This window comes from Nannobrachium achirus (genome assembly GCF_963921795.1).
Source record: "Nannobrachium achirus genome assembly, chromosome: 16".
In the NCBI taxonomy this organism is placed as follows: Eukaryota; Metazoa; Chordata; class Actinopteri; order Myctophiformes; family Myctophidae; genus Nannobrachium; species Nannobrachium achirus.
Genome location: NC_137823.1, coordinates 44,696,507 through 44,719,232, shown reverse-complemented (window position 1 = coordinate 44,719,232; position 22,726 = coordinate 44,696,507). Strand labels below are relative to the sequence as shown.

Genomic DNA, 22,726 nt, shown 5'->3' with positions numbered 1-22,726 from the left:
TTTTTTGGGGTGCTTCTACATATTATGACATGATGATTATGATAAATACAATACATGCTTGTATTGTGCACTCACACCTCAACCCCCCCAACAGCTTTGTCTGCAAAAGCACTTGGCAGTTTCATTAAGCCATCTAGAATGCCAGCAAGACTTTTTGGTCTATAAATATGTCTTCCAGAGACAGACCAAAAAGGGATATTGGAAAGGAAATTGGCCATAGATGCTTTGATACTATTTTTAAACCCTAATTTAAGCAATGCCTTTGGGGAGGGTGTGTGTGTGTGTCAGTAGTGTCACACTAAAATAAAGATGAAAAGTGACGTAGGCTATTTCTGATGCTGCAGAAAAACCTCATCAGAGCATACCTTATACTGTGCAGCCTTCCTAAAGTCTATACATCCTCCTTCCTCCTATATATTAAAATCGCCCCTGTAAATGGTATCAAACACGACACACATGCATATCTCCTTGTATGGGCCATTCTGTACGTGACATCAGTTATCTCCATAAATGGAGACCTGTGCTCATACATACATACATACACACACACACACACACACACACAAAGCCTGACATAGGAGCGGTTAGCACCGCTCAAAATCGCCTAATGGGAATGTGGGCCTCTTTAGAGTGCCTCTTACTCAGACATAGAGTAAATATAAACAAACCTGATGTGCCCAAATACTGTATAGGCAGGACCATGTCTACTTCACTCTGACATAACCATAAAGAACCCTGATACGCCCATATATAGTTATATCACTATGACTCAGCCTGCCACTGAGGCTTGGATATGCGGTTGTCCAGAACTGCCCATCCAATCGATATGTCACCGCCTATCCGACCAACTAGACGCTGTGCACTGCACCAAGTCAGTTGGTTGAACTGTTATAAAGATAAGTGAATTACAGACGTACATACGTAGATATACTAACTTGCTGTGAAGCTCTATTGCTATTTAAATGTCCGTTCTATACATACATTGCAGGCGTGGCAATACCACTTATTTGCTGGTTGTCTGACTCTGAATGGCCATTTGGACTTTTATTTCTGTTGCACAATGTGAGAGAAAGTAGAGCACTAAGTGACAATGAATCTCAAGGGGAGAATTCTTCTTCTTCTTTTTTTTTTTACCTTTGCTGCTAAAAATATGAAAGGCATTGTGCCTCAGCAGAATGTCAGTATGTGTGTTGAGACTGCAAAAGCTGAGAGCCGAGATGAGAGGAAGCATTGTTTGAGTCAACGACGCATATCCACCGTTAACGGTGTGCGACTTTTGTTTAGTTCTGTAGGTCCAACATATACAAACACACTCACTCTCTTTCCTAGACTTTTCGAATTGCTGAATTGCCTTTTTTACAATGTCATTGTAGAGGCTGATGAAATACAAATATGTGGTGTCTAAAGCCCTTATCCACAAAAGATAATTGACTTCTTCAAGGCTTTTGCTCGTATTTGCCACTTTACTGTCATGTACAAAACACATGCCTTCTCTTGGTTTTTGTGGCCTTACTGGCCTATATATATACTGATCTGCACCATGTCATAACTCGTACCTCTCCCTGTACTTTTTAATTAATGGCAGTAACTCCATCAGTATTAATGTGAATGTAATGTATGTTGTACAAGTACCTCTGTCGGCCTTATTTAACCCCCACCTTCCTCTCTCTATACTCCCAGGTGAGTCCTATGACGTTTCCATGCATTTAAAAAGCCATTTCCTGGCGGAACCCCATGAATAAATCAGTGTACATCTCCAGTAGAGAAGGCACACAGGGACAGCCACTGATCAGGGACCTTTATGGCGTTGTTAAAAATGGGTTTGGTGGAGAGGAGACTGTGGGGCGCTGGAATGACTGCAGTGATGCTGCCCATCTGGCCTCATCAGTCAAATCTGGACGGTACACTGGTCAGTCATGACTGATTGTTACCAGGATTGCAACAGTTCATTGATGAAAAAGATAAAAAAAATAAAATAAAAATAAAAGATTATTTGAATTTGAAATACTGTCTTTTCTTCAACATTAGCCGATCTACAAGCTGAGCGTGCTATTTTTGTGTGACACTGTTCTACAACAAAGTATTAAATAAGGCTTGATTGGTTAATCTAATTGATTAGTCTAATCAATTAGAACTAATTGATTTACAAATGATAAAATAAGTAATTGAGTGAAAGTAATTGATTGAATAATTGCTAAGAAAATAATTGAGAGTTGCAGCCCTAATTGTAACATACATACTACATACGATGGTAATATTTTGCTGATCCTGATGAGCAAGGAACTGATTTTGTCCAGCATCTCTGTACTCTCATCACTGTACTCCCATCACCCAACGCGTTGTGAGCTCATAGATGCGCTATTTTCACTATTATTTGATGAAGGTGAAAGTGATTCTGTCTGTGGGTTTAAAACTATTGAAACAATGGAACTTATTGACAAGAGCTTGTGACTAAATATGAACTACATTGGATTAATTGGAACAAATTATTTTCTCTTTTTTTTGTATATCACCTTTGGATGTACAAGGTTTCTGCCCAACAGCAACACTATAGCTTGATCCTCCAACCGTCTGTCTGTATGTCTGTCTGTCTGTCTGTCTGTATGTCTGTCTGTATGTCGTACTACCCTTGCTTTCTTCGTGCCACGTTTCATCCCTTCTGCTCCTCGTGTTCTTAAGTCACTGTCTCCTGCTTTCTCCACTACTCGAACTCTTGACCTTAGAATCTCGTCTCTGGCCAGAAGACAAATGTGTGAACTTGTGCTGTGTGCCACTGGCTCTGGCCGAAGTGCTTAGCGGTTACAGCATTAGCAGCACCGTGGCATGCTAATCCATCCCTGAAGAGGACGTGTTGCATAACATGCACAAACATGTCCTCCCCCAGGTGCAGGTGTATCTGTGTTTGCTGGAAAAGTTTCTGAGAGAGGGAGCGGTTGGCCTGTAGAGATAGCTGCTGCTTTGTTTCAAGTTTTGGCCCACTTTCATTCAACTTTATGAAGTTCTTCAAAGTTTTTTTCCCCCCCAAAATGCCTTGCTTCCCTTAATAAAGTTGCTTTCCTTTTATGACCTAGACTAGTCCCGGAATATTCTGCAACTTCTTTTTTGTTGCATTGATGTGATATAAAAAAGGATTTGTGTAGCTTTCTCGACGAAAACTAAAATTGAGCTACATACCCAACGATTATTTAAGTTTGGTGGTGAGGCTCACCTGTGCACCGTGGTTGCACCCATGACTAGGGATAAAAAAACACTCACAATAATCGTATCGCGAAGATATAATTTATCGCGAAGTTGCCCTCCGTCATGCACTGGGATCAATTCACCTTTTATTTGCCGAGCTGCATATCCGGGTACCACTTTAACCGAACCTGGAAATAACGTACTTGACACAGTCTTTTTTTCACTCTCTACCAAATCTCGATCTACGATCTACAAGCTCACAAGTTGCGAGCTTGTAGATCCGCAATTTTTTGGCAAATGTTTTGCCCCAGGATAATGGATGTTGGGGATATTTTGATTATCGCGATAATACCGTAAATCGCGATTTCTTTGGTCACAATAACTGTGATATGACATTTTCATATCGTCCCATCCCTACCCATGACATGTTGCTGATGCCCTAACTGTGTCCTCCTTACACTCCTGCTGACTCAAGTGAAACATGCAGCTGTCCCTTCCCCTGATTTGATTTTTGTACTCTCTGTGCAGTTGCTTGGGTCAGTGGCCGCCTCAGTCAGAGAACGGGCCTACACTGACAGCTGGGGCTGAAGATTTCAATGTTTGTTCTTTTATTGGCGTTTGGATCTCAATTACAAGGTTCGAACCTTCGGTTAGTTGAGTTATTTATTCATAGATTTTTTTTTTATTCCTCTCTTTCGGGGCTGATTACTCCGTACTTTGCAAATGATCCGGTTTTGACAGGATACGGAAACGGTCTGTGTGTGTGCATTCATGTACAGTAGTAGGTGGGCTCTAGACCACTGATTCCCAAACATTGGGTCGGGAGTCTCGGGACCCATTTGTGGGTGGCCGACACATTTTTCTGGGTCCCTTAAGTTTTGGTTTCCTACATTTTGTTTTTAATTATTATTTCAAAACATTTTCAAAAAACATTCCCCAAAAAGCATTTTTTCCCCCTCGTAATTAACTCAGTTAGCGCCGGGCGACTTTACGAGCGACTAGTTCACTATGGCGTTTGGTGCCGAGCGACTCGGAGCGACTTTTATATAAAAGCATTGTTTAAGCTTTTAATATGTGTTTATAGACGGAGCGAAATGGTTAGCTTACCTCAGCACTGTATGAGTTAACTCATACAGGGCCAGATTTCCAAAATATGAATATGAATGTGCGCTTATAACGCCAGGAAATAGCTATTTTGTATCCCCCCAGACCACCTTAACCAGACCACCTTAACGAATGCACGTTCATCATACCATACCACCAGATGACCACTAGAGACCACCATACACCATACACTGACATGGTCCCATGTTAAGCCTGTTTAAATCCACATAACAGGATGAGACGCTGACTTGGTCCTCATTGACTTAACATGGACGGGCCGCCGGTCACCATTTCAGCTCAATACTGTTCAATTCGTGCTTGATCGTCTCAAACCACCATTGGTATGGGCATCGGGACGTATATAGATGCCACACAGAAAGTTTCAGAATCAAAATCCGACCTAGTGAAGCTACGTGAGGGTCGGATGGTTGCATTGAGGCTAACGCTAGCAGAGGCCTGTTGTCAACAGGAAGCCCTGGTTTAAAGGTGACGTCATAATCGTATCCTTTTTTTTCACGGTTTACGTGTGGACATTAGCTGAGGTAAGCTAACCATTTCGCTCCGTCTATAAACACATATTAAAATCTTAAACAATGCTTTTATATAAAAGTCGCTCCGAGTCGCTCGGCACCAAACGCCATAGTGAACTAGTCGCTCGTAAAGTCGCCCGGCGCTAACTGAGTTAAAAACAAAATTCAATTATTCTTTTTTTGTAATTTCATGAAGAAATGAAAGAAAATCAAAGAAATTCCATAAATTAGAACACAAATGTGAAGAAGTAGTGAAAATAGCCAATCTACCGCGTTGTGAGCTTGTATATCTGCTATTTTCACTAGTTTTGGTCCCAAATGTCTCTTTTGGGTCACAAGCTACAAGGTTTGGGAACCACTGCTCTAGACCACATGAGCACAGAGCAGTAAATAAATAGAAACCAGGGTTTCCACATGTACTGCAGGAAGACTAACGACGCGAGTATAAGATTCAGTCGAAGGAGTTCAGAGGTGGACGTCATACTATCGAGAGGGAACCCTCGATAGTACAGACCCAGTAGCCACAGTTGCTATTGGAGAAGTAACGAACAATGATTGCAATCACTCAACTATTTCCATTATCAAGAAACATGGACTTCTCGGTCAACCACAACCTATGCAAGTATCTATACAAGCATCCAGCGTCTTTTTGCGGAGTGCCAAGAGCTTTTTAAGTAGAAAATGGTTCAACTTTAGGAGAGAGTGTCCCTCATCAGACCGATCAAATCAAAACCAAGGAGAAGGGGGGACTAAATAGATAAGTGTCATGCAACCACCTTCCCTTCCCCAAAGTGGAAGATCAACAAACGTGACTTTGAGTCTCCCGGCTGTGTCTTACAACCCGCTCATTTACAACCAAACTTTGAATCGTTAGCACAACCACGAGGAGTCCATGTTACCATTATTTCAGCAAGACTGTTTATGCTAATAACGCAGATGTCAAGATGTTCAAGCACAGCAACAGATAATAGGTTTGAATGTTGCAGGACAGTTGTCAATGAATGTTCTGTCTGTGCCCTTAGTAAGAAACCTTGGTCTCAGAACCTGCAGCCTCTGTCTCTTATTTGTCATGGAAGGGCTGTAGATGATGATGATGCGTCTGTGCACGCACCGTGCTTGTAGCGGACCTGTTACAGCTTGTCATTCACTCTAATTTTGTAGATGTCTAGCTATTAATAATCAATTTTAGTTGACCCTCATTTAAAAGACTTGCAACATGAAAAGTATGTAGATGGGTGGGATATTAACACCACATTTTGTCAGTTCCACCAGCCCCATGGAACTGATCATTTGAAAGTCTGGTGGATTTAGACACCCAATTCAGATGAGTGCTGTCTGTGGCAGGTACAACATAAGTTATTTCCCCACCCTGCTGTTCAGTGTTTGTGTTTGTCTCTCATTACTGGCTGGCCAGCCAGCCTCTGTGTCCTGTGAGTGCCCAGTCTCATCCTGTCTGTCTCCATGTGACGTCTGATCCCCTAAATCGCAGCGTCACAGTTAGGCTGTCAGCTGTCCCCCCTACGGGCTGACTGACCAGCTCGCACTAAGCCCCACGCTGGGCTAAATTTACACACACACACACACACACACACACACACACGCACACGCGCACACACAAGCATGCATACACACGTGCACAGTGCACACGTGCGCGCTCGCGCACACGGATAGGGATTACAGTATGCCATGAGGGGCAGAGTGGGCACATGCACTCTTTCATGGCTAAAGTATTCCTAAACTACTGAGCTAAGTTGTTTGTTTGGTGACATCAATGTTATGTTTGTGTGAATGAGCAGCATTAGTACTATTGCACACACACACACACACACACACACACACACACACACACACACACACACACACACACACACACACACAAACGATTGGGTCTGGGTCAGAAAAAAACTTCCGGAATCAGCCTAAATTTGGTTTAAACAGGATTCCTGCGTGCTCATTAATTACCATTGACAATGTTGCCGAAGCTTGTAAAGTTTAGATTTTTAGTTTGGGCCCATAGTTTGCAATGTAAACTATGGGCCCAAGCTAGGCAGCGTTACTGTGTGTTTACTGCAGCCATCATCAGGTGACTGCTGCAGCTGAATGATGGATAACCAGGCTTTTCTGTGGTGTGTGGTGATATGGTCAGCCCATTCAAATTAACATGGGGACCAGTGCTGCAGACCTAGTCGCATTGTGTTGGCTCCCTGGTGGCTTGGATAGCATTAGGATTTATGTCACTGGGAGTAAAAGTGAGAGCACTGTAAATCTACCACACAGATCACCTTACCGCACACACCTCTGACCGAGGGCCCAGTGCCAGGAGATCGATGAATGTTATTGTAGCCGGTCACTTTTTGAGCCCTGTGGGGCAAAAAGAATGTGTCTTGAGGGGAGTTGGTGAGGTTTCGGGTTGTCTGTATTAAACATAAGAGCTGTTGTCTGCATTCAGTGAATGCATGCATAGTGTGTGGTGTGCCCATGTTGGTGAGAGACAGATTGCATTCACCGACAAACATTGGAGTGGATATAGTCAGGGACCCAGTCCCTGATAATGGGAGAGGACCTGTGATGTTCTGCCGTACTTTTTATTTCTGTTTTATCTATTAGTTTGGTCATTAAGGTCCACAGAATGAGAGGCCTGCTCTGCCGGAAACATCGCGAAAAAAAGTTATGGCCATTTGTATATTCACTGTCCCATCGACTTCAATATACAGGAAAAGAATACAAAAAATAAATATGCTTTAAGTAGCATGTGAGGGGTCAAACTAGGGGTTCTTCATGATTCTGAATCCATTGCAAGCATTTGTTTTGCATGAAAAACATTCCTTGGGCTAAATTTTGGCCCCCCAAAATTGTAAAAAGTGATGAGTCATCAAAGAATCTTCACTTTTCACAGTTTTTGTCGGTTAGTTAGTTACAGTACCTGAATAGTTGACTGTATCATTACTCATTACAAATATTGTTGCCCCACTGCCTCAAATTAGAGGATACATTTTTGCCCCTTGACTGTATTTCTGACACTGGTTTGATTTTTGACCCTCATTCTGACTTTGTCTGTTGCTGGTAGCCTCAAGTAGCCAGACTATAATACTGCATGGATAGGAGTGTGGTGCTTCTATATGGAAGGGTTTTTTCCAAGGGGTTGGTTAAAACCCCTTAGACACAATTGGTTAGACCAGACCAATACTGGGCCCTGATTGGTCACCCAACTCTTTGGGGTGAGAAAATGGATTCCCAATTGAACGGGCCCAGACTCAAATCCACACCGGTGGATTTGTCTGATTCCAGGGGCCTGGGGCCATCTCCAATACTTGGGACTCTCCAAAGCTTCAGCATTCCCCCTCAGTATTCTATGATCCACTAACTTGAATGCAAAAGTACTGTAAGCCTGCTAAGTATTGCCTCAGGTGGTTATGTAATTTACTATGTAATTTACTATGCACATACAGTCATCATGACATTGCTGCTGGCATAACTGTTAACCGTTAATGCTTTCTGCAGTGCAATGCGGTAGCACAATATCAGCATGGTACATCTAGCTAGTAACAAATCAAATGGTCAGATTAAGTGACGTATCACTCAGAGTTATATCTTCTTCTCTCGTTGGGGTCTTATGAAGCTCTGATTCAGAGAAGTGAAGTCACGTTTAATGACGGCTGTTCTGGCCTTTGGATAGTAGGTGTGGTGGGTTGGGTTAGGGAAAGTGAGACCTGACCGGGCTGTTGGCTAATCCAACTCTGAAGCACTGATCTGCCCGGCGTGCACTCAGTCAGCATAAGCCTTGGTGAAAGCCTGTTCTGGGTGTCTGTGAGTGTGCTTAACCCACGTGCTGCTCCCAGGGAAAGGAGAGCGGCTCCTACTAGGATTATTCCTCAGGGAACAGGCTGAGTCACGCTACAGAGGAAGGTGGCTCTGGATTGGGGGTGGGGGATATTGGACGTGGTGCTAGCAACAAAGGTGTGAGAGATTTTAAAGCAATGGTTCCCCAACAGTGGGTATGCATCTTTGGGTCACAAACCAATTCTTATGGTTTGCGAGTAAATATCCCCCTTTTTCCTTTTCCTACATAAAAAAGCTATTTTTCTAAAGATTTAAACAAAACAAAATCACACCTTTTCATCAATTAAAAACAATACCAACATGTTTCAAAAGTATTTGAAAAATGAAATGGAAAAATCTAATCTAATGTCTATTTCTGTTTTGCTGCTTTTGCCTGCATATTGACTGGCAGCCTTCGCCTTGACACACAAGTTCCAGTCTAAAAGTGTGCATCTTACACAGACTCTCTGAGGTTCCATTCCATCTCTTTGTTAGTTGACCTCGGGGGCCAGTACAGAAACCCATACATCTGTGAGACGCAGATGCCACAGTGGGGCGGGTAGTCTGATCATTAAACCGCTGTGCTTTCACCCCTCTGTTGATCTCTCTGGTACTGCCCTCTGTTTCGTATTCTCAGTCTCTTTCAATTACATTAGATTTGAAGTTAAGAGTTCTTTGTGCTTGGAAGGATTCCAAAATAATGTGTTAACATGATTCTTGTTCCGTCTGTCTGTCTGTCTCTCTTTCTCCCTGTCGCCTCTCTGTCTCTACATTTCTCGCTTGTGTTCTCTCTGGGCAAGCGATTGTGGGTACTACCAGATAAAGTAGCCAGGCATGAACCTCTAAGTCAGCAACCCTCCACTCTTACTGTATCAGACTGATTGGTGTTTGGCTGTCAGCCTGTCACTTGCACTGCTGCAGTTATGAACGAGAGCATTGAGAGTTTGTGTTTGTGTCGGTGTGACGCAACTAGTGCAACACTATTGAGAGTTGTTCGTTGTGAGGATGTACGGTGGGTGGGAATGGAGCAATAGAGACTCATTATCTAAGACTTCCAGGATATCATAGCACCTCTTTTGCGTCACGCTGAAAATGAGGCTAACCCACTTTCTGATTGACTTTCTTCCGGTCCACAGCTAAATTTAGATGGGGCTGAAATGTGTGTAGCAGAGCGCATAACATCTTACATTTTAGGCATTTTTCAGACACTCTTAACCAGAGCGATTTACATGAATGAGCAGGCAGGGTTTCAGTGTCCTGCTCAAGGGCACTTGCGGCAGCACACACGGCCGTTGATGAACATGCATGAGCTGTGGTCGTGGGGGATTTCTTTGGACTATTTCTTTGACCATTAGGGAACCCAGTCACCATATTGCATAGACTGTAATTAGTCATTTGTTTCTTAACATTAAGCTGCTCATCCACATCCATACGTCACCAGAACAAGGGTCTGAGTTAGGGCTGGGCGATATATTCATGTTATATCGATATCCTGATAAGGGACTAGATATTGTCTGGTATTCGTAAATATTATGTTGTCTTTTCTTATACTATCAAACAACGCTGCAGGGGGACCTAAGAACAGGTCAAGACCAGTTTGGTTTTATTCAAAAGCGGCACACCAGTGATAGAGACTTTTTCTTTGAAATAGAATGGTCCCTGAAGACCAGAATTACCATGAGAATGGCTGCTTAATGTTTCCTCATTTGTCTTCCTGTATGTGTGTTACCAAGGTGGTCCTGGTGCGTTGGAACGAGCCCTTCCAGAAGCTGGCCACATGTGACACTGATGGGGGGATCTTTGTGTGGATCCAGTATGAAGGACGCTGGTCTGTGGAGCTCGTCAACGACCGTGGGGCTCAGGTAAGTCATGAGGCTAGTAGGCCTGTCGCAGTTTTTTTGACATAATCACAATTATTTTGTTATAATCATTTCCATATTATAAAATGTTCATATATTTTCAACCATTTTCAAAAATAGTGGAAATAGCAGATCGACAAGTTGTCAAATACGTCACTCATTTCTTTGTATATTTAGGTTATGTGTCATATCTGCCATATGCAACTTTAAAGCCTAAAAGCCAAACAGAAATGTAATTGTCAATGACAAAAACACAATTAAATTGCAATTATTTGAGTTTATAATAATCATAATCGTGACAACCCTAGAGGCTAGCATGCGTTTGGTGCTTCAAAACATATTTGTGCGTTATTGCTGCCTGTTTCAGATGAAGTATACACTTGATGGTGATGTTGTGAATTTGTGGAATTCTCTTTGAGCCGTGCATCCGCTAAAAGACTGTTTTGTTTAGTTTTTTGTGACAAGTGCTCGCATTTCCTTTGCTAGACATGAGCTCACTCACTCACATTCACAGGAAGCAAGGCTGGGAAAGATATCAAATTCCTGTGTGATGGATATACTTTTTATTTTTCTCACAGTGATTCTCAACCTTTATTTATTTCAAGGACCCCTACTGTAATACAAGGCAACAGACCCCCATTTGATACACATTTCTATATCTCTGTGATCCAAATCTACACTGTATAATTCTCCGTATTCATTTATCTCAAAGTGTACACATGAAATTAGTTGGTTGGGTCGTAACTATCAGTAATTTAGCTGGGGACTCCCTGGTACCACCTCTCAAGGATGACACAAATCAGTGTTTTAAAGCAAGATACATACAAATACATTGTTACTATCATCGCTGTGCTAATTATGCTATGGTTTCTTATTATAATAAGGACAAACACAAAAGACAAACAGTACCGTCTGTTCACAGTATTATGTATTGTATTAAATGTAGTATCAAATGTAGTGTTAATTATGTTCCATGTCCCAACTGCTAAGCTGTCTTTCTGACCCAACTTCATCTGCCGACTCGTTAAAAAAAGTTCTACCTTCCTAGGTGAGCGACTTCACCTGGTCCCACGACGGGACACAGGCACTCATCTCCTACCGGGATGGCTTTGTCCTGGTGGGCTCAGTCAGCGGCCAGAGGCACTGGTCCTCCGAGATCAACCTGGAGAGTCAGATCACCTGTGGTATCTGGACACCTGACGACCAGCAGGTAATGCACAGACACTACTAGGGACGGGACGATAATTGTTATTATCGTTAATCGTGATAAAAAAACACTCACAATAATCGTGTCATGGAGATTTAAATGTATTGTGAAAAAAGCTGAGCTTTTGTTTGTCTTTGGCATTTGTCACTTTTAGTAATCTGCGATGGTGTAAAGTAACTAAGAACATTTACTCATGTACTGTAAGTACTTAAGTACACTTTTGAGGAATTTTTACTTTGCTTGAGCAATTCCAATTTTCTATACTTTTACTCCACTACATCACAGAGGCAAATATTTTACTTTTAATCCACTACAATTATTTGAAAACCTTAGTTACTACTTACTTTGATTATTATTATTATTACAAAACATACATTAACCACTTATGCCCTATATACATTTCAGCCATTTGAAAATAGCTGATCTACAAAGTCACAATGTGTCGCGATGCAGTTTGTAGATCGGCTATTTTCAAAAACAAATTTATACTTTTTATACATTTGAAAACTTGTGAATTGGGACATTCTGCATAATGAGCACTTTCTACTTTTGATACTTTAAGTACATTTTGATACCAATACTTAACCAATACCAAAGTCAATTTTGAATTCCGGGCTTTTACTTGTAACAGAATATTTGTACATTGCCGTATTGATACTTTTACTTAAGTAAAAAATGTAGTACTTTTTCCACCACTGGTAATCCGTCTCATTCATTGATGGCCACTGGAGCTTTGTCGTGAGTGACAGCCAGCACCAGCTCTCTTGTCTACACAGTGGTTTTATTTGGCAGCCTTTCCGCTTACGTGCTGCAGTCCTGTCGGCTTTGGTTGGATGTCACGGAGCTTTCACTTTCTGTATGTTTCCCTGTCGTTCCTCATTGCCTCCGCAATGTTTTTCTGGAGCCCTTTCCTTCAGCTTGGATCTTTGCACATACACCGTACACTCACTCACGTTCACAATCTATCGTCTGTTTCTTTCTAGCGCCTCTCTCGTTCTCTTTCCTTACTCTATTTTTATTCCAACCCTCTATAATTGGTAAAAGGTACTTATAATATACGTACTTGATACGGTAGTTTTTTTACTCTCTATCAAATGTCTTTGCCAAAAAATAGCCGATCTACAAGCTTGTAGGTCTGCTATTTTTTGGCAAATGTTCCACCCCAGGATAATGGATTTTGATTATCGCGATAATATCGTAAATCGCGAGTTCTTTTGTCACAATAATCGTGATATGAAACTTTCATATCGTCCCATCCCTAATCCCATCTCTGTTCTGTCCTGTCCTGTAGTGTTTTTTTATCATGAGAGGATGCGTGACGATGATGAGTTGTTCTGTGGTGCTTCTGCTGTAGGTGTTGTTTGGTACGGCGGACGGACAGGTGATAGTGATGGACTGCCACGGGCGCATGCTGGCTCACATTCTGCTGCACGAGTCAGACGGCATCGTCAGCATGTCCTGGAACTACCCCAGCTTCCTGGTGGAGGACAGCAGCGAGAGTGACACAGACTCCGACGACTACTCCCCGCCCAAAGGTATGTTGCAAACATTCTAAGAAGGCTCTGTCACTGGACTGCTGTAGTAATGGGCCCTTTGTCAGCTGAGGTTTTGTTAGTCGAGTCATCACTTTTTAATTTCTGCTCCACTAGAGCAGATGCTCTATGGGTGGCGATGCTGTCGTAAAAAGGCAAATAAAACGGCTACTGCTCTAGTTTCTGCGAATCCTCAATGCGCATTGCAAGCTTGACAACGCTGGGATGATGTCCTGCGGTCTCACAAGATCCTGAACATAATTCCAGTTCTTCATAATTGCTGTCCATTCTGGATATTAAAACTTATATCAGCAATGTTTATAACACCAGTCAATCAATGCGATTTGAAATGTAAGTTTGCTTCCCCACACGCATTGTGAGTGCCGTTAGTTAGGAGGGAGGGGGGGCGCCCGCTGGCCTGGTGGTCGAGGCGCATACCACATACTAGGCTGCCTGCTGGCGTCACCGGTTCGATTCCGGATCCGGATGACCTTTGCCGCATGTCATTCCCCATCTCTCTCCCCATTTCCTGTCAGACTACTATCCTATCCAAACCAGTAAGACTCCCTAATCGGGAGATAAGCGACCGTTGGTCGCTTATCTCCGCTTATCTCCACAAATAGGCCAAAAGTTTGTTTTACCAATTATCAAGACATACGGGCAGTTGACAGTTTGCCATGGTTACTCATTGAAGTTGAATCTCTATATATGGAGACATAAGTTGCTCATACCATAGCAACCATGTTTTTACAGGGCCTGGGATTGATGACATCAGAAATCTCCATATATGGGCATGAAAGGGATTTTGTTTCTGGAAATATGTCTGTGGGGTGCCACATTTGGAATAAAACACTTACATCACACATCTGGATATCCATACAGCCCATCTAGTTTGCCTGTGTCCATTTATGCCCATATATCTGATGACATTGGGACAATGATCTCCATATATGGGCATAAAACTTATGTTAATTAGTAAAGCCTGGGGATCTCCATATATGGGCATGAGGGGTACCCTAAAAGGGCATCATCTGGGAATAGCAAATATAGTTATCCTAGAAAGTGAAAATCTTACATCAAAGGCCATAACTACCTACCTACCACCATACTGCATTCCTCATTAAACTACCTACCAGTAAGATGCCTATAGGGAGAAAAGCAAAGGGCGAGGTTGCACCATTTCTTGGTCTTCTGGCCAGTGATGTATATCGGACCATTTAACCATATATGGAGACATCTGGTACCCAAAGATATTCACAGATATGGGCTTAATATTGATGACATAAGGGATCTCCATATATGGGCGTAAAAGGGATTTGGTTCCCCTGGCATCACAGGGATCTCCATATATGGGCATAAAAGGGATTTGGTTACCCTGGCAACACGGGGATCTCCATATCTCCATATATGGGCATAAAAGGGATTTGGTTCCCCTGGCATCACAGGGATCTCCATATATGGGCATAAAAGGGATTTGGTTCCCCTGACATTACAGTGATGTCAGTGGCTGGTTCTACAGAGGGGATCTCCATTTATGGGCATAAAAGGGAATGTATGTATGATGATGTCAGATATCATAGACGTCATAGGACTTTCACATAACGAATAACTGAGTAAGCATGTAAACCCGTAAAATCTATATTTGGTCATGGCTGATTTATGACCTCATCATGATGACACGAGCAAACACAGCTGAATTGTATAAATGATCAGTGCAGAAACCAACAGAAGTATTTGACCAAGACTCTTCGATTTAAACATCAACAAAGGTGTGACGTTTGTTGATGGTCACAAAGGTGTGACGGACGGACGGACGGACGGCCGGTGGAGGTTTTCATAGTAAACTGCTCCCTGACGGTCGCAATAAAGGCAGAAAAAGCCCAAAAAAACAAATCTTTAAAGTTAGGAGGGAGGGAAGGAAGGAGGGGATGGCGGCCATGTGGCATGATTTATTATTTGGTCCATCTTATTAAAAAGGCAGTGTCTGTAGAAAAGGAAAGTTGGATGATATCGTTGCTGTCAATGGTGCTAACTGGGGTAGGCCACTCTCATTGACAGCGCGCCGCCAAGTTACTATAGTAAACTGGCCAACACTGGCACTGCAGATGTTACAGCCGAATGTATACTTTGTTGTACTCCGGTGTCCTGTGCTGAAAATTGCAGATCTACAAGCTCACAATGGGTTGCATCTGCGACTTGTTGTGAGGTTTTAGATCTGCTATTTTTGAGCCGCTGTACGCTGAAGTATAAATCAAACTTTAGTAGCCTACATCTATGTATGTATGTACTACTGGTTGCAGTCATAAATCTGCATTACGATTCAAACGGACTGTAACATTCAAGTAAATCATTGGTTCTTGAGTTATTTTGCGTTTCAGTACTATGTGTATGGTATGTTGCTGTTATGATATCTGCATTACTGTTCAAGCAGAATATACTGTAACAAATATGTAAAAAGTAAAAAGTTGATTCTGGACTTATTTTGAGTTTCAATGTGTAGCACTGGCGGCTGTTATACATCTGCATCAAGCAGACTATAACAACCAAATATTTAAGAAAAAGGTGGTTGGTCCTCAACTTATATGTGCAATGTTGTGGCCCTCGGCTTGGTACCCAAGACATAATTTGTCCCTTGGGGAAAGCGAATTGAGGATCACTGCGTAGTGCGATACTACGCAAGTTTTCAAGCTGTATTTGTTGGTCATGTGCAGTACAGTACTTACTCTGTGATTTAAATCTGCTTTTAGTCCATGTCATGTATAACATTAGATTGACCCGGAGAGGGTTCAGGTCTTTGGTGTGTGCAACAAGATGCTACGAATGTTGTATCAGTCTGTAATGTAATGGCTAGACATTATTAGTTGGGGAAAAGCTTACACTAGAGTCAGATCATTAGGAACTATCCTATCGTGCCGTGTTGTGAGTTTGTAGATCGGCTATCTTCACTACTTCTTAAACATCTTGTTTTTTAATTTATGGAATTTCTTAGATTTATCTTATTTATGAATGTAATTACTTGGACAAATCATGAAAATCTTAGCTTTTTGGGGAACATTTTTTGAAAATGTTTTGAAATAATTAAAAACAAAATAAAGGAAACCAAAAAATCAAGTGACCCATTAAAATGTGTCCGCAACCCACAATTGAATCCTGACCCACTGTTTGGGAAACATTTATATGCAATTGGACACATAAGCGGTACAACGGTGTGGTACCGTAAGCATAACCATAAAACTGCAGGGGTCATCTGTAATGGTTTAGCCGGTAAGGCATTGTGTCTATTGGGAGCTATCCACCGGGGCAGAGTTGACCAGCTGTTCCATCCCACGGTGGCTCAGCACAGATGAAAGCAGATGTGAAACCATCTGTCTGGTTTCCCGCTCCTCCCTCGGTTGCGTCATCTCCTCGTCCTACCGTTCACTGCTCCATCACCTTCTTCTCTTGCACACTATTAACTCTTGCACACTGTTGGTTGGTGGTGAAGGGTATGATGTCTGACTCAGAAGACAATGCACGGGGAACGCTAGATTAGGGCTGACCCAAAAAAATCGAATATTCGAAGCTTCGTTCGAAGGCACGGTATTCAAATTTGAAAAATAAATTCGAATAATCGGCCGCGGCCGTTTGTCCTTTGGGGGGGCCGCGTGCCTTAGCTTGCATGCGCCTCGCTCCTCTAGCGTGATAGCGTCACCCCCTTCTCACACACGTGTTAACATTAATAACAAGCCAACAACAACAAGAGCATGCATGAAGCCATCAGAATGGTCGCCGATGAAGAAAAGAAAAGACAGCGCGCTGTCACATATGTGACACCAATGTCTGAGTAACATCACCCAATGCAACTATGCGATGCAGTGACACATTTCTTTGCCAAACCAATGTCGGTGTAACATCCATGCATGCAGTTGCTGTCTTCCACACGCTGACAGACACACAACTCAACGCAAGGAAACAAACAGCGAAAATTGGATTTTACAAAACGGACCCCGTCAGCGTCAATCCCGTTTTAAAGAGGAAAAAAGAGCTTAAAACCAACTTGCTAGGGTTACGTTGTCGTGGTGTTGATGATGACAAGTTTGTATCGGATCTGCAAGCCCACAGTCACTAGTCGCTCCCGCATAGAGTAAACCTACGTTGTCTGAGCCTGACCGTCAGCTTTCGGTTGATGAGTGTGGAACGTTAAATCAGACACACTGCAGCAGTGCAGTGCAATTATTTACTAAAATCTACTATTACATTTGCGTGTACACTACACCTTGGGACTTGGGAGTTAATCTGTTTGTTATATAGGGCTCTTGAGTCGCGCTGCAGTGTTTGCTCTTGCAGCCGCGATGTGTTACATTACAGAAGTGATGTGATTATGTCAATCCTACTGTACTGCAAAAACACTTTTCTTTAACACATCTGGTGCCAACCCAGAGTTTCCCGAGTTTGTATTGATACCAATGCTGTGCCAACCCCGAGTTTCCCGAGTTTGGGCCGTTTTTGAATTTTTTTTTTTTTTTTTTTGATTTTTTTTTTTTTTTTTTTTTGATTTTTTTTTTTGGACCTCCAGAAATGTATTAGGCATGATCGCGATCGCGAAATTGCATGTTTAACCCCCATACCAACTCATTCTTTCAAACATGGCAGCCATGTTTGTTTACATCTGAAGAAAACATAATGGCCCATAAATCATGAATGCCTGAACGGATTTCCAAGCAGATTTTTTTGTTTGAAAGCTGTGAACAGCATCTACACACGTGGTGCATCATCTAGGCATGGGCGTGCACTTTTTACACAATTGCACAATTACATGGAAGTCTATGGTAACCATGGCAACGCAAGACATTGAAGAGAAAAAATCATTGCAACATAAGTGTTAATATAGAAAAAACGGGTGTGTTTTCCCTTTTAAAATTGGGTAAATCGCGCATTTTTAAACACATTTCCTTAACGGTTATCACTTATGTAACCGATAAACTTTTGCCCCCCCCGGCCCCGTCACCGAAGCTTCGAAGTTCGCCCGATTTAATCGGACGAGCTTCGATTTTGAAAAATGTAATCGAAGGTCAGCCCTACGCTAGATGGTCTAATTAGTCTCCTTGGTGTTGCCACTTAACTTAGACCAGCGGTTCCCAAACTTTTAAGCTCGGCGCCCAAAAGAGAGACTAGACGTTTGCCCCGGGCCCAAACTACTAGTGATAATAGCAGATCTCCAAGCTCACAAAGCATTGCTTCGCATTTGTTTTCTAATTTAGGGAATTTTAATGTTATTAAATTATTTTTGAAAAATTTTGTTTTCAGCTCATGAAAATGGGTGAATTTGAGTGGAATCGCTTTTGGAGTGGAAAATCTTTTACTCGCGACCCATATACAGTAAATGGGTCCGCGACCCAGACATGGATCCTGACTCACTGTTTGGGAAACTGTGACTTTGATGCAGGAGGGCAGATGTGCAAGTTGACGTACAGAAGATGTACTGTTTTTTTCTGGTGCGAGTGCGACCGTGCTAATATAAATATGCATGATCTTTGCTTGTCTTGTTTTGCCCTGCGGAAGGATGAATCACAATTGATAGCTGATGCCAGGTGGTCCAGTGCTGCGGAAATGCTGTAATGTTGCCAATATACTGAGACTAACCTTGTAAAGGATTGAACCATTTGAGATGATCTGTTTGTTTTCTGGCATAAACTCGGTCATAATAACATGATGTCAGCCTGTGATTGTGACCTATTAATTTTCACTGATGATTTCATTCATGATTCAGCTCTTCTAGGAGTTTGGTTGGCACCGCTCGAATAGGGACAAGGACTGACATAGATATTTGCTTGTGTGACTCGGCTCAAGTTGCATCTTTCAGTATTGTTTGCACCTGCACGGGCGGCAGTGGCTCAGGAGGTAGAACGAACGCTTGGGAATCGGAAGGTTCCCACTTTGATTTGCGACTACTACTGTGACTGAACCCCAATCTGCTCCCGATGAGTACAGTAGGTCTGAGAGTGAATGTGATGTCACAGTTCATGTATCCGTAATCCGTATTTCTGTCAGTAAAAACGTCAATCAATCAATCAGTCAATCAATCACACAAGTAAGCCATACATCCAGAGCAAATCAGCCAGTTGAAAATAGGAAGGTGACCAGTGACCTGCACTCCACTTCTGCTGCAGTTCGGGAGAGGGGCGGAGTGTCTCTGAGAGGGCCAATAAAACAAACCACTGTGACCAAGTGTGTGGTTGTGTGTGGGAGACAGGCTATAGGGCAGGAGGGGCAGTCAAGATGGAGAGCGATGGAGAAAGGGAAAGCAGAATGCAATGGTAGAGAGGACACCAGGATGACCGTGGCGTGTGTGTGTGTGTGTGTGTGTGTGTGTGTGTGTGTGTGTGACATTGGGCTGACTTTGCTACAGGAAGTCCTAATTGCTGACTTGGGTGCTTGGGACAATGGCGGACGGCAGGCAGTGTTGTAACAACAGCAGCTGTCACAGTGTAAAGTATGCGTCACCAGAACCCTGATGTGCGTCACTCACTGACCCTCAAGTGACGATCAGAGGTGTGTGTGGACACAGACTGGAAATCGTGTTAAATTAAAAACAATGTTTTTACATTAGCCCAGGTGGACAGTGTGCTATTATTGGAAAGCTCACAGCTCTTAGCGAAGTCCCCAGGGAGCACCGCAATGTGGCCTGTACTGTAACGGCACAATACATGCATATCCTCATTGTGAATAGTCAATTTCTCAATTACTGTCTGTGCTACTGGTACATACAGTACAGGTTTCTTCAACCCTGCCCTGCTGATATGGAAAGCAAGGTCAAGTCTGGTGAATCTGAATGCCTACGCCTAGGCCTTTAAAAGTGTTACTTTACATTAGAAGGCATGCCCTTGTCAGAAGTGTTAACATGAACAATATATAATTTACCAGTGCTGTTTTGCTAAGTCTTGACACAGTCATGTAGAGGGGCCAAGCAGAACAAAATAGGAGAATATTCTAGCATGATAAAAGTGTGTTTCCTGCTTCAAACCAAACCCCAATATCACCCATGATGGGAGTGGGACCCATGTGACAGTTTCTATCTGGTATTTTTGAACTTTGCACTTCTTTAATATGTTACCTTGGCAATCTCCACTGTCAGCATTCAGGAAAGTGTGAAATAGTGTAAAGCAGTGGTTCTCAACCTTTTCAAGCCGCGACCCCCAAAAGAATCATATTTTAACTGGGGACCCCCCACCCTACGACCACTACTGGGGACCCCCCACCCTACGACCACTAAGAGTTGAGGCATAACATTTTGTATAACACGGTTCTATTGTGAAAATAGCAGATCTACATGCTCACAATGCCTCGCATTGCCAGGCATTGTGAGCATGTAGATCGTCTATTTTCACAATTTCTGCCTTTAATATTTGCCATTTTGGCCAATGTTTAATTTGTCATTTTAGAGATATTAAGTCCTTAACCCCATTTAGGCCTAACCTATAGTAAGGCCTAAATCAGAATTTAGCCTACAAAAACAAACATGTTGCAACAAACTGTACATGTACTGTAAGCCCCTCCCATACACCCGGCCTGAATGGGTTAAATTGTCACTTTAGAAGTGTGCAGATGCCCTCTATACACTTAAACGTTATGTTAGTTTGTTTACTGTTGAGAGAGAAAACAATGCTGCACTTTAAGTTAATCATCTGGGGACCCCCCAAAATAATTTGGCGACCCTCCCCCAGGGGTCCCGACCCACAGGTTGAGAACCACTGGTATAAAGAACTAATAATAAGAGAGCAGTTGGTGAGGTCATGCCTATCTAGAAGGAAGTCATGATGATGATGATGAGACTGGACTGCATCCACACCACTCACGGATGCATGTTTCGTCTATCATGTGCAGCAGCTCATGCAACAACTTTGTTTGCTTATCGGTTTCCTTTGTCTTTTCTACCTACTCCCCACTCAGCTTAACTACTCGCCTGCCCCCAGCTGTGCTGTTTTTTTTTATAGCGTCGCCGCATCGAATTGTAAAGCTGAAAAGTGCTTGCCATAGCTGGACCGCTGATTATACTCTAATTCACTAATTAAAGCAGCCAATACTAATTGATTGGCCCCGATAGAAATGGTCTCTCTAGACGACAGCCTGCCTGAGACACCAACCTTTCTTATTCCTCCGCCTGCCAAAGCCGTTGGTCATGATATATGATGATGACCCATTATCACTGCAGTGCACACCGCATCATACTAGTATATGGTAGCATCGTCCAAGCTAAGAGTATTTCACAATGCAAAGCAGAAGATTATAACAGAACACTAAATCAGTGCGAGGAAATCTAAAGGATAGAAAGTTATAGAGGTTAGTGTTGTTGGTAATTGGGTCACTTCACTTGCAGGAGAATCTGAAAGGACAGATGCAAGGTTGATGATATGACAAAGTGTAGGTGGTTGCAGTAAGGTGTGTTATTTATAGCACTATACCTTTTTAATATCACTTGTGATAGAATGAAATACAACGAGTGTGACTATGTGTCAGGGCAAACGTATTATTCTGATTAAAATGCAGTAGATTCTTTCTGAAAATGAATTACTTAGATTATTTGCTACAGATATAGAACTGGCCTTGTGCCCCTCATAACACCGCCTACTACCTCCATAGTATACATACACAGACACACAGGCATACAAAGGCACTGTTTCCCTGACGTGCAATCTATTTTTATGGCCCACTTTGGAAATGCATATTGATCAGCTGGTCCTCTGACGTAGTGTGCAAAGACATTAGCGATGTAATACCACTAGTATTGAGGAGGAAAATGTTTAGACACTGCACCGCTCTCATTGAGCTGCATTATAAGAACTATTAATACTTTTGGGGGCAGTGGTGGCCTAAAGGTTAGATTACGACATTTTTGACCAAAAGGTTCCCGGTTTGATTCCCTGTACTGGGGAAGTGAGTGGCCACCACTCGCCCCTCCCCAACTCCGCTGAAGTGCCCTTGAGCATTGCTGTAAAAGAGCAATGCTGTTTTTTTCTTCTTCTTCTTTTTCTTCACTGGTTTAATTCAAAGGATCTCTCTGTGTATTTGATGGTGAAATGTTCACTTAACTCACCCACTGCCATATGACAAGTTTGACAAGTTTTGGAGGCTGTCCAATACGCCAATGACGAGTTTGACAACCATTTAATTAAATCAATTCTGATAATCCATTTCCGGATCCGGGTAGGCTGCATGGATTTCGTTCTGTTTTATTTATTTATTTTGTAACGGCGAATGCCATGCACACGTGTGATTTTTCATTTCCGTGCGAAAGTAAACACCCCGGTCTACATCCGGATTTAGTGAATTTCCACAACATGTGGCTTCCAGGGCTTGGCAAGAGACTATTTCAACAGGAGTTTAAAGTTTCACTATATTAACAACAACAATGGTGGTGCTCTGGTCATGTTATCGCTCTGATGGGATACTACTAGTATTTGAGGCTGATTTTTTCGTGAAACAAATGACCCTGTCTGAAGCCCTGACTTGAGACAA

At 42.5% G+C, this 22,726-nt stretch overlaps 1 protein-coding gene across 5 annotated transcripts in view; it reads left to right on the top strand.

The window, feature by feature from the left end:
* tulp4a (TUB like protein 4a) overlaps positions 1–22,726 on the top strand; it is a 46,439-nt gene that overhangs the window by 10,700 nt on the left and 13,013 nt on the right. For all 5 annotated transcript variants that reach the window (XM_080745116.1, XM_080745114.1, XM_080745115.1 and 2 more), the window contains 3 exons: positions 10,367–10,495; positions 11,541–11,702; positions 13,054–13,234. In XM_080745116.1, coding sequence (XP_080601242.1) covers positions 10,367–10,495; positions 11,541–11,702; positions 13,054–13,234 — 472 coding nt within the window. The remainder of the gene's footprint in view (positions 1–10,366; positions 10,496–11,540; positions 11,703–13,053; positions 13,235–22,726) is intronic.